At 40.7% G+C, this 12,593-nt stretch overlaps 1 protein-coding gene across 2 annotated transcripts in view; it reads left to right on the top strand.

Annotated features, from left to right (window-relative positions):
* The window catches only part of loxl2a (lysyl oxidase-like 2a), a 32,684-nt gene that overhangs the window by 1,618 nt on the left and 18,473 nt on the right, over window positions 1–12,593 (top strand). Inside the window, exons 2-4 of one of the 2 annotated variants that reach the window (XM_044181244.1) lie at window positions 798–1,087; window positions 2,814–3,128; window positions 5,874–6,049. In XM_044181244.1, coding sequence (XP_044037179.1) covers window positions 2,846–3,128; window positions 5,874–6,049 — 459 coding nt within the window. In that variant the 5' untranslated portion in view covers window positions 798–1,087; window positions 2,814–2,845. Of the gene's footprint in view, window positions 1–797; window positions 1,088–2,813; window positions 3,129–5,873; window positions 6,050–12,593 lie in introns of those variants that run through there. The other variant, XM_044181254.1, reaches the window with a different exon arrangement.

Genomic DNA, 12,593 nt, shown 5'->3' on the forward strand with positions numbered 1-12,593 from the left:
TCACTTACAATCTGGAAAGCTTTGTTCCTTTTATTTAATTCATATTTTTCGCTTGGTTGCATCTGGGGCTTCCCAAAATAGCAGAGATGGTCCAGATCTGACTACCAGGGTAAAATTGGTTCTCCTTTGTGAGAATATTCACTACAATTTTATCACTGATTTGGTCCACAAACTCTTAAGAAAATATCTGGCTCTCTTGAACTTGTTTTTATCAGCCTCTCCTTTACCTTATCTATACGGTCAGCCAGAGAACTTGACTGAGCTTGTTTGTTAGACATGGTTGTCTACAGGCATTTATGCAGATTTGGACAGGAGAAGTAAAACAACAACTAAAAGCTGTGCAGAGTCAAGTGTTGATTTTCAGTGAAATCAGTAGTAGGCCTACTATAGCATTTGCATATTACAGCAGTCACTTGATTCAATTTGAATATCAAGCACCTAATACCACCTAATAGCACCTAACAGCGCCCACAGCATCTCAACATTTCACTACTAATGCTACGAAACCATCAACAGTGAGCTGTGAGGAAATTTTGGGAAGTGGGGCCAGTGGGAGTCATAGATCGCATCCTCAACCAAGTAAGGAAAGTACAAAAAGAACTTTATAGCATATAATAATATTTTATATATAAAATATGTTATATAAATGTTATATAAAATCCACAGAAGTTAATAGTCAATAACTTCTTGATATAAACTAAAAGAAACATACAATCAGTCTCATTTTAAGGCTATATAAAGCCATAAGATGTTAGTAAATGGAATTTTACATAAATGTAGGGTTTCATAATCCACAGATCCAGGTCCATGGTCTTTCCAGCGCCTGCAGTGTGTTTTTGTAACCCTGGTGATTGAGCTGGAGAGGAGGGCGGGTTCAGGATGCTGAGGCGGCCTCTCATTGGCTGCTCTGTGTGGTGAGGAGTGGGACGGGAGCGCGCGGCCAGCTGTGAGGGGAGCAGAGAAAACAACCGGGAGAGTACTAAAGGGACGAAGAAGCACTGCCTCACATCTCATCTCCTCCAACAGGTTGGAAACCTCACAGTGTGTGTCTAGGAAAGGGTGTAAGCCTACAGCTTCATTTGTCAAAGTAAGTGTTTCCTTTCACTTCTAATAAAGTAGGTGTTTCTTTTTCGTCCTCTCTGTACGATTTAAAACTTTAAATTAAATTTTGCAGCCCCCAAAAGTTAGCTTAATCAGGTATGGGCGACTACAGTGTGTTGTATTGTCGTAATACCTAAATAATAACCCAAATCTAAATGCTTCACTCTACTATTAATGCCTTACTCTGCTGCTGACATTGAATGAATTTCCTGAAAAAGCTGCACGACTCTTCTGACTCCAGACATTCATGAGGTCTTTCTTTTGACTCTCACTGTGAAAATAGGGATCTATGCTGGCCAAGGCTTAACAGGCACTTGATGGTTGATTTGTGCATTTCTGAAATGAACAATAGACTATACAAGAGGCTCTGGCTTTGACTGAGAAAGCAATAAATTCAGCATGTGGAATTTTGGATTTTCCAGTTGACTTGACAATCATTGGCTTTCACTTATTGTTTGGCCTTACTGTTCTTATGCAAGACTACATGTTTTCACTTTTCTACAAAAAACTCTCCGTTTACAACCTGCTTTAAATATAAGTCAAGTTTCTGAGCCACACATTCTTCTGTAGGAGGTGGGTGTGTCTCCACTGGTTTTGTAAGAAGTATTATCTAGACACATATTCAAGTGTTAATTTTTCATAAATGGGTATGTGGAGTTGACACGTGCTGACTGGAGGGATGTTTGTCGCTCAGAGCTGTTCAGAAGTGCACTCTGAACTCTGATGGACTAATTTAAAATAGTTGAATCAGTCGCTCTAACTGCAGTGAGACGAGACACACTGGATATTAAAGTAGTATTAAAGTAGCTCCTTTGTCCCGCTGAACTTGTTCCTTTCATGGGAAGATAAACCAGATGTTTCACTCACGCAGTCCAACAATTTACTGACTGTGTACTCCATGGGTGATTTTTCAAGCCTGTGCGCTGTGCAGTTTGTTTGGATGTTACTATGACGTCAACTTGGAAAGCCACCCCCCCCCCTTCAACACACTAAAGACGTGGAGGTCTCCTTACTTTCACTGTCTTCCTTCCCTCCCTTTACTCCAGGAACATTCCTCCCTAGGGGCTTTTGGTTCCCTCTTTTGACACTTTCATGTTCTGCCATGAAATATCAAGGTGGAGTCAACTTTCCTTCTGAACATTAGCTGCACAGCCTCCAGGCACAGATCAGCAGATAAATGAGAGGGGTAGCACCCACCCCCACATTTGCTCTCTCCACTAGGCTGTCAGAAAGTCCGGGAGAGGAATCTTTGTCTCAGCAACATAACCTTCGTCCTCACCCAGTCCTTCCCAAATTCTCCTTCTTCTGTCTCTTATTGGCAGTCAAATGTAGTTTCACTGTTTGCTCAATATACTGTAAAACTGTGGTGAATTCTGCTAGTGATTCACAAGCTTATGCTTGTGGTTGCATAGAGGCCAGTGAGGGGTCTCTGGGAACCTGATGATGGCCAAACCAAACTGTTACTGCCCAAGACTTTATACTGAAACTGCTCACTCGTTCAAATTATGGCAAAACTACCACACACCACAAATTACTGTCTGCCTCTGCAACAGTCAGCCCTCAATATAACTCTTTGGAATTGGGAAATGGTATGTTTAAAGTCCATCTCATTTAGAAATATTCAAAAAGCATAGTTCAGGGACGTGTTATACAGCTTAAAACAGCTTCTATTACCAATGCTCGCAGTCTTTTGTCTTATTATCTCCCCCTAGATCACTTTTTATTCCCTCCCTCGTCCTGCATCATGCTGCGCCTAGTTGCCATCCGCTGTCTCTTGTCCACCTTGCTGTGCATGTGGGCACTGTGCGCCCAGTCAGACTCTAGCCCCCCTGTACAAATTCAGCTACGTCTAGCCGGGGAGAAGAGGAAACACTACGAGGGCCGGGTGGAAGTTTTCTACAATGGGGAGTGGGGGACGGTGTGCGATGATGACTTCTCCATCTCCGCTGCCCAAGTAGTGTGCAGAGAGCTTGGCTTTGAGGATGCTGTGTCCTGGTCGCCCTCAGCCAAGTACGGAAGAGGAGAAGGTAAGAAAATTAGCATGGAGATTATTAGAAGTATCTGCTGGTTTCCAGGATTTGATCTGAAACTTGTATTATCTAATCAAAACCCCACCAAAAATCATCTTAAAATCATGTTATCCAACTGTCTATGAACTGAGGTGAGGCTTATAGGGTGTTAATCTCAGCAAACCGCCAACCACACACATTCAAAGGCAGTAAATCTCCTCATACAGTTTCATATGTTCCATGGAAATCCTTGAATGAGGTACATGTTCCCCCTGTCTGACTGCTAATACCCTCAGGCACTGGGTTCCCCATTAGAGGAGAACTGAGACACGCCAATCAGTTCTGAGCATGGGGGTGGGGGGGACTGGAAACACTGGGTGTGTAAACCAGACACACACACAGACATAATCTCATCTCCTCTCACTTTGTCATGTATGAATTCCTCCATCACTATAAAAACCCTGATGAGATTCCCAACTCTGTACGCGATAGTTACTGGCTGCTGGTGTTAAATGTCAGTCGGTAGCTGTTATTTTACTCAGTGTCCCTTGTTAAAGGCACATGTTTTCCCACTGGGTCGGTCACATCCAGCCAGCCACTTCAAAAGTGAAGTAATTAACTTTATTACTCGCTTCCCAAGGCACCACAGTCATTATAGCAATGTCAAGAATTACATCCATGAGGTAATGTTGCACGTATATTATATTTTACAAAATGCAATAATAAGCAGTTTGATGTATAACTGTTTGCACTGCATTTTAGGAGTAGCTTAGGTATATAGGTAAGATGTAGGCCTTTGGGATTGGGTTAGGGTACGCTTGACCAACTACAAGACACTTTGTGCCACTTTGATGTTTGATGTCATGTTGTAAAGTTGCAGTTTTTTTAAAAACAGTAGGGGCAGGAAGTTAGCATTTTGCCATTTATCACTAGAGAATTACCAAACATTTTTAGGTAATGATGAGGAGGGTTCCTCTTTTCCTGGCAAACAGATGTTTAGTTTGTAGGAGAATCATTTTGAAAGGAGAGTATTTGAGGCCTAGACTAGCTGTGTTCATGTGCGTGAGTGGAAACTACTTTTATCTGTGCTTTCTTGTTGTTGGCTATAAAAGTGATTAAGAGCGTTTTACATTTCCCATCATGATAACTTATGCACTAGTGAAAGAAACCACCAAATGTCTTTAATTAAAGACATAACTACATAACAAGTACGAGGACATCCCTTTTGGATGTAGAGTGTTTTTCCTGCAGGGACGTTCAAATCACATCCTCAGCTTTACACAGCTATTATTTGCAATTTAAAAAAAAAATTGTGTGATGTGTAAAAAATGGTTTTATTTAGATCTTTAGATCTTATTTAGGAACACTGTGCTCTGTCCAGTTTGTTATGATTTTGAGTTAAGGCTATGAGGTTGGCTTAAAGTGCCAATAAAAGCTCAATCAGAAAATTCATGGCTCTCTGTGTACTGTGCTCCCTGCTCTTTTCACTGGCTTGTGAAATTACATTCCCATAAGGCCTGCAAATGGTAGTTTTAACACAGCAATCCAGATTAATTACAACTGGCAATGCTGAATATTTATTTAGACAAAGGTGTACAAAGCCAAAGCTCAGCCGAGTCTCACTTGGAAACTGCTGTATTTCATTACCAGAAGACTGCTCTTATTGAGGCTGTTAAGAGGTAATCATCTCTCTGCCAGGAGGTGGCTACGTGACCGTATAACACGCAGTCACTTCCTTGGTATGATCACAATGTTCCTCAGCAACATGTTGAGACTGTCTGAATGATGAGCAGTCCGTTGGTGGTTTCCATGGCCACAGTTACATGGTTTTCCTCACGACTGATTCAGAGCAGCCAGCTGGACCCAGCGGATGATCCTCTTCAGCCGTAACAATATTTATTGGGCAGGTTTTGGCTGGAAGAATGCATCAGGTTATGTTGGAGACCGAACACATCTCCACGTGAGTAGGTTTACTGTCTCTGTGACTAGACTGTGACAGTGGAAATGCTGAAATAGATGTCAAAAGGGTGTGACACATGGCTTAAGCCGTCATGGTGCGATGCCATAACCACTCTTCCATTTATATTTTCTCATGAATTAATCCCTTATTAGGGAAAGTTACTGGGTACTGAAGCTTGTGGCCTCATGTAGCTCAGTGGGAAGAGTGTGGCACCAGCCCTGTAAGTGTAAAGAGTTTGATTTGTGATAGCAAGGGTCGCCCTCACATTGGGGTATATACTAAATATCATATCAGCATATACAGTATAACATTAAACCAAGTCACACATAAAAAGTCTACATACCACAATGTACTAGGGCTGCAACTAATAATTATTTTCATTAATGATTCATCTGTTGATTATTTTCTCGATTAATCGTTTGGTCTATAAAATGTTTTAAAAAATGTGACAAATGTGTATCACAGTTTCCTAAAGTCCAAGGTGACTTTTTCAGATTGCTTGTTTTATCTGACCGGCAGTCCAAAACCCAAAGATATTCAGTTTGCTACCACAAAAGACTAAGTAAAGCAAAATAAATTAAGAAGCTGGAACTAGATAATGTTTGGCATTTTTGCCAATGTACTTGTTGTACATACAAGTCATACAGAAAAAGAACAAATACAAATTCACTGCTCATCGGCGTCATCCATTCAAAACTAAACAAAGCAAAAACAAACTGCTTTTTGGATCTGCTGCAAGAAAATCTGTATCTGCATCACAGCATATATCCATTTGCTTGTATCTTTGCTTCTCTCTGTTCCAGGTCATATCTGGCTGGACAACGTGCACTGCACTGGTGGAGAGAAGAGCCTGGCTCAGTGTCAGTCCAATGGCTTTGGAGTGTCTGACTGCAAACATTCAGAAGATGTCGGAGTGACATGTACCCAGAAGCGCATTTCAGGCTTTAAATTCATCCGGAACCAGGCCAGCAGCGAGGAGGTATGTTCCCACGGAGCAGCACACTCACAGTTAAACCTGCACACATACAGTACACTTACAGAAAATAGACACGCATATAAAACTCACACAAATGTAAACACCAGGCTGGGTTCGCTTGATCACATAATTAATAACACAGTAGTAGCATCCACTCACGTTCAAGTACACCCACGTAACCTGAACAGATGTTGAGCACGATAAAAAAAAAGGATAGGCTTAGGAAGAAAAACTTTATCACAGTGGCATTGCTCCAACTAGCTTGAAGTGTTTTCTTCAAATCCTTCCAACTTTCCAGATTGAGCCAGACAGATCAGTGAACTGAATGTAATGTCTGTCTGTCTGTCTGTAGATATTAAGAGGAACAATATTTTGCTGCATTGAAACACAGTCTTTGGATTGTTGTGATTTACCATTGTAAAATTATGAAACATGTCCTAAAAAAAATAATGTACACATTAAAACTCGTCATGTGATGAAATATCTATCATCCATTTGTCTTTTTGATTCACTGAATAACTTTCACACCCCTGTTCCAAAACTGGTCCTTGAAAAAAAACTGCTTACAAACCAGGGTTGGGTTGCGGCAGCCATTGTAAATCTCTCACTAAGTTTGACGATAAAGTCCTTTCTAAGTTCTTAGTATGTACTAGCTAGTTTCAAAGTAGTGGTTTACTAAATCGGGTTAGGGTTAGACTCTGCTATCGATTTGCACTATGGTAGTATTTTTCATCAAGGCAGCATAAATCGTCAGCACACCGGTCCTTTTCCTGTTAGTAAAACTGACGTCCTGACGCTCAGACTCACTACCACCTACTACCGCATGTTGAGCTGAGGTCAGGGACAACGACTCCCTTTTGTTTTTTATGACGTGCTTTTGAAAAAAAGAGCTTTTTTAAGAGCATTGCTCAAAATGGCTACTTTTTCCTCCGAATTTTTGCCCTTGTGACGAGTTGCTCTTTAAGAAATGTCTTAGCTTGTAAAGACTAATATTCGTAATGTGTAAATCGCTAGGAAACATCTGTAGCACTGTCTAATGAAAAGCCATCAACCATGAAAACAGGAAGTTGCTGTAGCATCACAAGCTCTAACTTATCTGGTAAAGTTTATGTACAGTTTCAGGAGGCCAAATAATATATTACATTATATTAACAATTAATCTCTATGTACAAACTATATGTGTGCAACCTGTTTTAATTTAGTGACGCATAAATCTCGACTTAGTAAACTCTTATATTATATGTTATAATGAGGCTAAGTTAATAAAAACTTACAAACAGCTGGTGCCACCAGTGGCAGTATTTTGTACTCCGTATGATTAAATGGATACAACTAGTAATAAAAATAATGGCCTAATGGGTACTAAATCAGTATGTCTGGACAAAATGAGACAGCAGTTGTCTCTTGTAGGTAGTCACATCTGCCATGACACGAAGCCAGTGAAATAATCCACAAGTCAGCGCATAATGTTGAGCTGTCCACTCCACCATTTGCACTAATGATTTTGCCAGGCTCCTATTAGTCTATCCCTGCCCACACCAGACCCCCACTCTGCAGCCTGGGAGTTTTTGGAGATGACTCAGAGAGGGGGAAGACCATCCTGTCCAGAGAACGCCTTTGCACCGGATGGAAAGTCAGTGTGGGTTTGTGGACGTGACGGGAGAAAGGGAGGGAGAGAAGAGAATAGAGGTATTCTTCAGCTTGTCAGAGAACAAGTTATTAGAAGATACAGCCATAGAGGGTTTCCCTATTAAAACAGAGATGAAGCAACATTTAGGAGACAGCCGATGCCTTAACACTTTATGACTGCATTCATGCCAGAGTTTTTTGGTTTTTGTTTGTTCATACTAGAAGTCGGGTGGGAGATATGGCTGCGTAACCAGACTCCCTACAACAGCCAGAACAGTGACTGTGTTTTTAACTGGATTCAGTTAAGACAACACACCTGATGAGAGCATCTGAAATCCCTGTGTATCTTTCTCATGCCTAGTTGAGTCATGAGAATGGAAGCAAGGAGAAATTGAAATATTTCATAATGGACTACTGAACCCTATTCACAACCTTTTTATTTTCAGAGGTCGTGTATGTAAGCAGCACACTCTTGTTCCATATTTGTCTTGTGTATTTAGGGTCTCTGGGGTGTTACTGCAGCCCAGTCCCCCACCCTGTAAATATTTCCTTGGTCTGGCTGTAGCCTTTTAAGTCGCAGGGGAGAGGAATGGGAAAAGGTGTAGCTACACCTCTTTAACCATGCTTGAGCTGACGTCAGCAATAGGCAGCGCTGTTCCTTCAATCTGTTTATTCACAGCGTGAATTGACATTCTGTGCTCAATCTGGAAAGTTAACACCCTAACCGAGTGTGCACTACACTCCAAGTAGAGGTCAATGCTAAAAGGGTGAAGCAACTGGTATTTTTGCTTCTATGTGAATGATTTCCATTTTTCAAGATGATAAATCTTCATACGTTCGAAATATGAAGAGTACAGCTTACAAGCACATTGTCTATACTTTAGACTCTTAACTTGATATGATTTAAATGAAGATTCTATATTTCAGTTACTTAATTTGGATGACCAGCAATTTCTTCTGATGAGTATTAGAGTAGTTTTTCAGTACTGTATTTCAGGGTAAATCTACAGGTCACAAAGTTGCTTCAAACAACAATTATTTTGTTTTTGTGAGGGATACTTCATGAGACTATTTTACAGTATATGGGAATATGTTAAGACCAGAACAGCTCATTCTGGCAAGCTCAGCTTTGACCACAAATAATAGTCTACTGAAAGCATCAGTCTGTCATTAATGAAAACAGCAGTTTCCACTGGCATTAGTTGTAATCCAAGACATGCTACCCTATGCGCAGAACTAATATAAGGGGATTAGCATTTACAAAATCAAGTCAGTATCAAGTTTTGCTGAAAACTAATCTTGGAGTGTCTTTCTCAGAAAGTCCAAGCTCTTGTGAGAGCCGTCATTTAACATCTTACCTTCCCAACTGCTGCTTTGTTTAAGTAATGTCGGTCTTTAATGCTATCTGCTCCTGATCTGTTCTCTGAAGACAAAAGCCACGTCTCTTACCAGTGCAACCTTACTCCTAACACAACAACAGAACATATTTTAACACGCAGCATCTAATGCCCCACACCATTGCAACAACCGTCCCTGGATCAATCGATCAATTTAATTGGGCACAACACAGAGCTTTCTTTTATTTATTTGTCTGTTTAACCAGACATAGTTGTTTTGTATATTAGCATGTGCTTGTTTGTGGCAGAGGGAGGAGACATGAGGACTTTCAGTCAGTAGGGGGGGATTACATTTGTCAGCAGAACCAAACAAACACTAAGATGGCAGGAAACATCTTCGTCAGAAGATGCCTGAAATTTCAGTTTGTATGTGTATAGGTAAGCTTATTCGTACCTTTTTGATTGTTCACAAACCAATAAGCAATTGCCAGCTAAATAAATCATGCACTGCTGCTTGAGAACCTCACAAAACCACACATGATTAACACATTACAAGTATAGATGAGTCTTCTTCCTGAAGGGAGGAGAAAAAAATGAGCAGCTGCAGTTGCCCTCCACACTATTTAGTGTGTTCACTTTAACCAAACACTTACATCTAGAATCAACACAAAGATGTCAGAAACCAGTTGTAATAACATAATGCAGCGGTTAAAAGCCTTTTGATTCTTTGCACATGTAAACAGGGCAAAGGTTGCACTTCTTTATCAGGCACGACGGTGTCGGCTTACAAGAATTTCAGTTCCTCACATTCGCTGCTATACAACAAAATGAAACCTGAGCCAAAGTTGGGTTTGCCTCCAACATGATGTATGCAAGAGGCTTGTGAGGAGGAGAGTGATCGAGGGGAGAAAAGGTTGATGTGTGTCAGGAGCCTGAAGCCAGTTTCTCTCCTGCAGATAGAGCAGCAGACAGATCCACCACATGTTCAACAGCTGGAACCCACTGTGGCCTTAGCTCTGCTAAGTCTAGACTTTTATTATTTATACCTGCACTTGATTTTGACTTGACTATGATTTACCATTTGCACATTGTACTGACTCAGTGAATGTGAATTATTGTATGTGCAGTGCACATATGCATCCAGACACAATTTAAGCTGTTCAAATGGAAGATAAAGGTTCCCATGAGTCACTTAAAAAAACAATGACTCAGAGATAAATGTTACTATAACGCAGTAAACATTTTACTTTTTTATAAACATTCTACTAACAATTTATTAAATGGTTTTATTGGAGTGGCATAAATTGAAGCCCCAGTCCACATTTTGGTGTTCAGTGATGTTTCAGCATTTCAGTACAAAACATTTAAACTTAAAGGAATAGTTTTATAATACTTTTTGGAAGTCATTCGCTTTCTTGCTGAGTTAGATGAGAAGATTGATACCACTCACATGTGCAGCCATTACTGTACATATGAAGCTACACCCAGGAGTCGGTTAGCTTAGCTTAGCATAAACGGGGAAACAGCTAGCCTAGCTCTGTGCAAAGGTAACAAAATATGCCTACCAGCACCTCTAAAGCTCGATATTAACGCATTAAATCTTGAGTGTTTTATCCATGCAAATACTGAAGTGTAAAAACGGCTAATTGAGGTTTTTATTGGGGGTTATGTGCCGGACTATTGTTTGGTCGGGAGCAGTGAGCTTTTCGTCTGTCAAACTCGCAGTGACAAGACTCCAAGAAGTAACTGCGTCTGGACAAGAAATATTCTAGCATGTAACCCCCTGTGAAACTACAAATTGTTGTTTTTACATTTCTATGTTTGTGCAGATTAAAGAAACAAGATAAGACATGTTAATTTGTGAGCCTTAGAGGTGCTGGTAGGGGGGTTTTTACCTTTCGATGCATCCAGGCTAGCTATTTCCTCCTGCGTTCAGTCTTTATGCTAATCTAAGCCAACCATCTCCTGACTGTAGCTTCATATTTAAAAGACAAACATGAGAGTCTCAGCAAGAAAACAAATAAGGGGATCTCCCAAACTGTCAAACTATTCCTTTAACTACATGTGAAGCAATGTGAATGCAGACCATGAGGACTCAAGGGGTGGAAATAGCGCTGTACACCAGTCATTGGTTTGGGTTTATAACTGCTGTGCTATAAAGCTATATACTGTAAATCAATTCCTGAATGTGAAATAAATAAAAAAAAGTTTATATTACTCTCTAATATGAGCAATATCACAATAAACATTTATTTTGATAAATAGGTAATGAATAATTTGTGTAGTATGGCCATTTTCAACACAGCCAGTCATGCTACAGTCAAGTCCAGCTAACCAGGTCTAAACATTTCAATTATGAAATATTGGCCATTTATATATTTTTACATTAAATTTAAGCCCAGTTTGAGATGAGGTATGTGTGTGTGTATGTGCATGTGTCTAGTCTACCTATAGTAATGACTGTTTTCCTTTTCATTGCCATGATGAGAGCAGTACACTCACTGATAGGTATTCCAGATGCAAAGCACACAGCCACTCACACACACACACACACACACACACACACTTCCTCAGTCAAGTCAGTTGGGCAAACTGGGGGCCAGTGAGGCAGAAAGTGGGGTGGAGCAGATGTGAAAGTCATTTCAAAGAGCCTTGCTGTTCTCCTGCTTTTCATCTAAACTGTGGTGTGATTATCATTCATACTTGCCATGTTTTGTAAGGCGGGGCGGGGGTAGGTGGGTGGCTGGCTGTCTGGGGGCACGTGTAGATAAACGTGCGGCGGGGCTAGAAGGTTGAATAAAGCAGAAGAAATGCACAGTAGTGGAAGCATTAGTCACTGGCTAGACCCCAGTCTCATGTTCATACATCTACTTACTGAGGGGGACCCAGTCAGAAAAACAAGTCTGTTATCCAGTTGGGAAAAGTTCACTAATGGTCAAAGCTCACTTCAGAGACTAGTAACTATGAATTTTTACATTGAACAGGAAAAGAGTACATTTGGAAAAAAGCCACAGAATGAATGAATCACTACGGTCGGTAGACAGTCAGGGAGTGACTGTAGGATGAGGCAACCTTAAAGAAATGTCCAGCTGAGAATTAACCTCAGTATGATCTGCAGAATGGAAAGCCTGCACTCATTACACGTTCCTCCATCACACATCTAAGCTGATCTGGTTGCCAAAATGGTCAAAGTTTGGAGTCACGCTGACCCTGATGATATCCATTCACATTCTCTATACTTAAAGGAATAGTTTGACATTCTGGGAAATACGCTTTTTTGTTTTCTTGCCGAGAGTTAAATGCTAAACTAAGCTAGCAAGGCTATTTACCGTACAGACATGAGAGTGGTATCTTCTCATCTAACTCTCAGCAAGAAAGCGAAAAAGTATATTTCCCAAAATGTCGAACAATTGCTTTCTTTCATGGGTCCATGTTCTTTGTGCTGTATAGTAATTTTCCTGCGTTTTTCTACAAAGAGTGCTAAAAAGGTGACCAATGTGTAGATTTGGGCCTCGGCCAAACAGGATTATGCTGAGTTTATGTCTGGTGGTCTGGGTTGGGGGTGGGGCTGGACTAATCCC

Source organism: Siniperca chuatsi, linkage group LG2, assembly GCF_020085105.1.
Source record: "Siniperca chuatsi isolate FFG_IHB_CAS linkage group LG2, ASM2008510v1, whole genome shotgun sequence".
NCBI lineage: Eukaryota > Metazoa > Chordata > Actinopteri > Centrarchiformes > Sinipercidae > Siniperca > Siniperca chuatsi.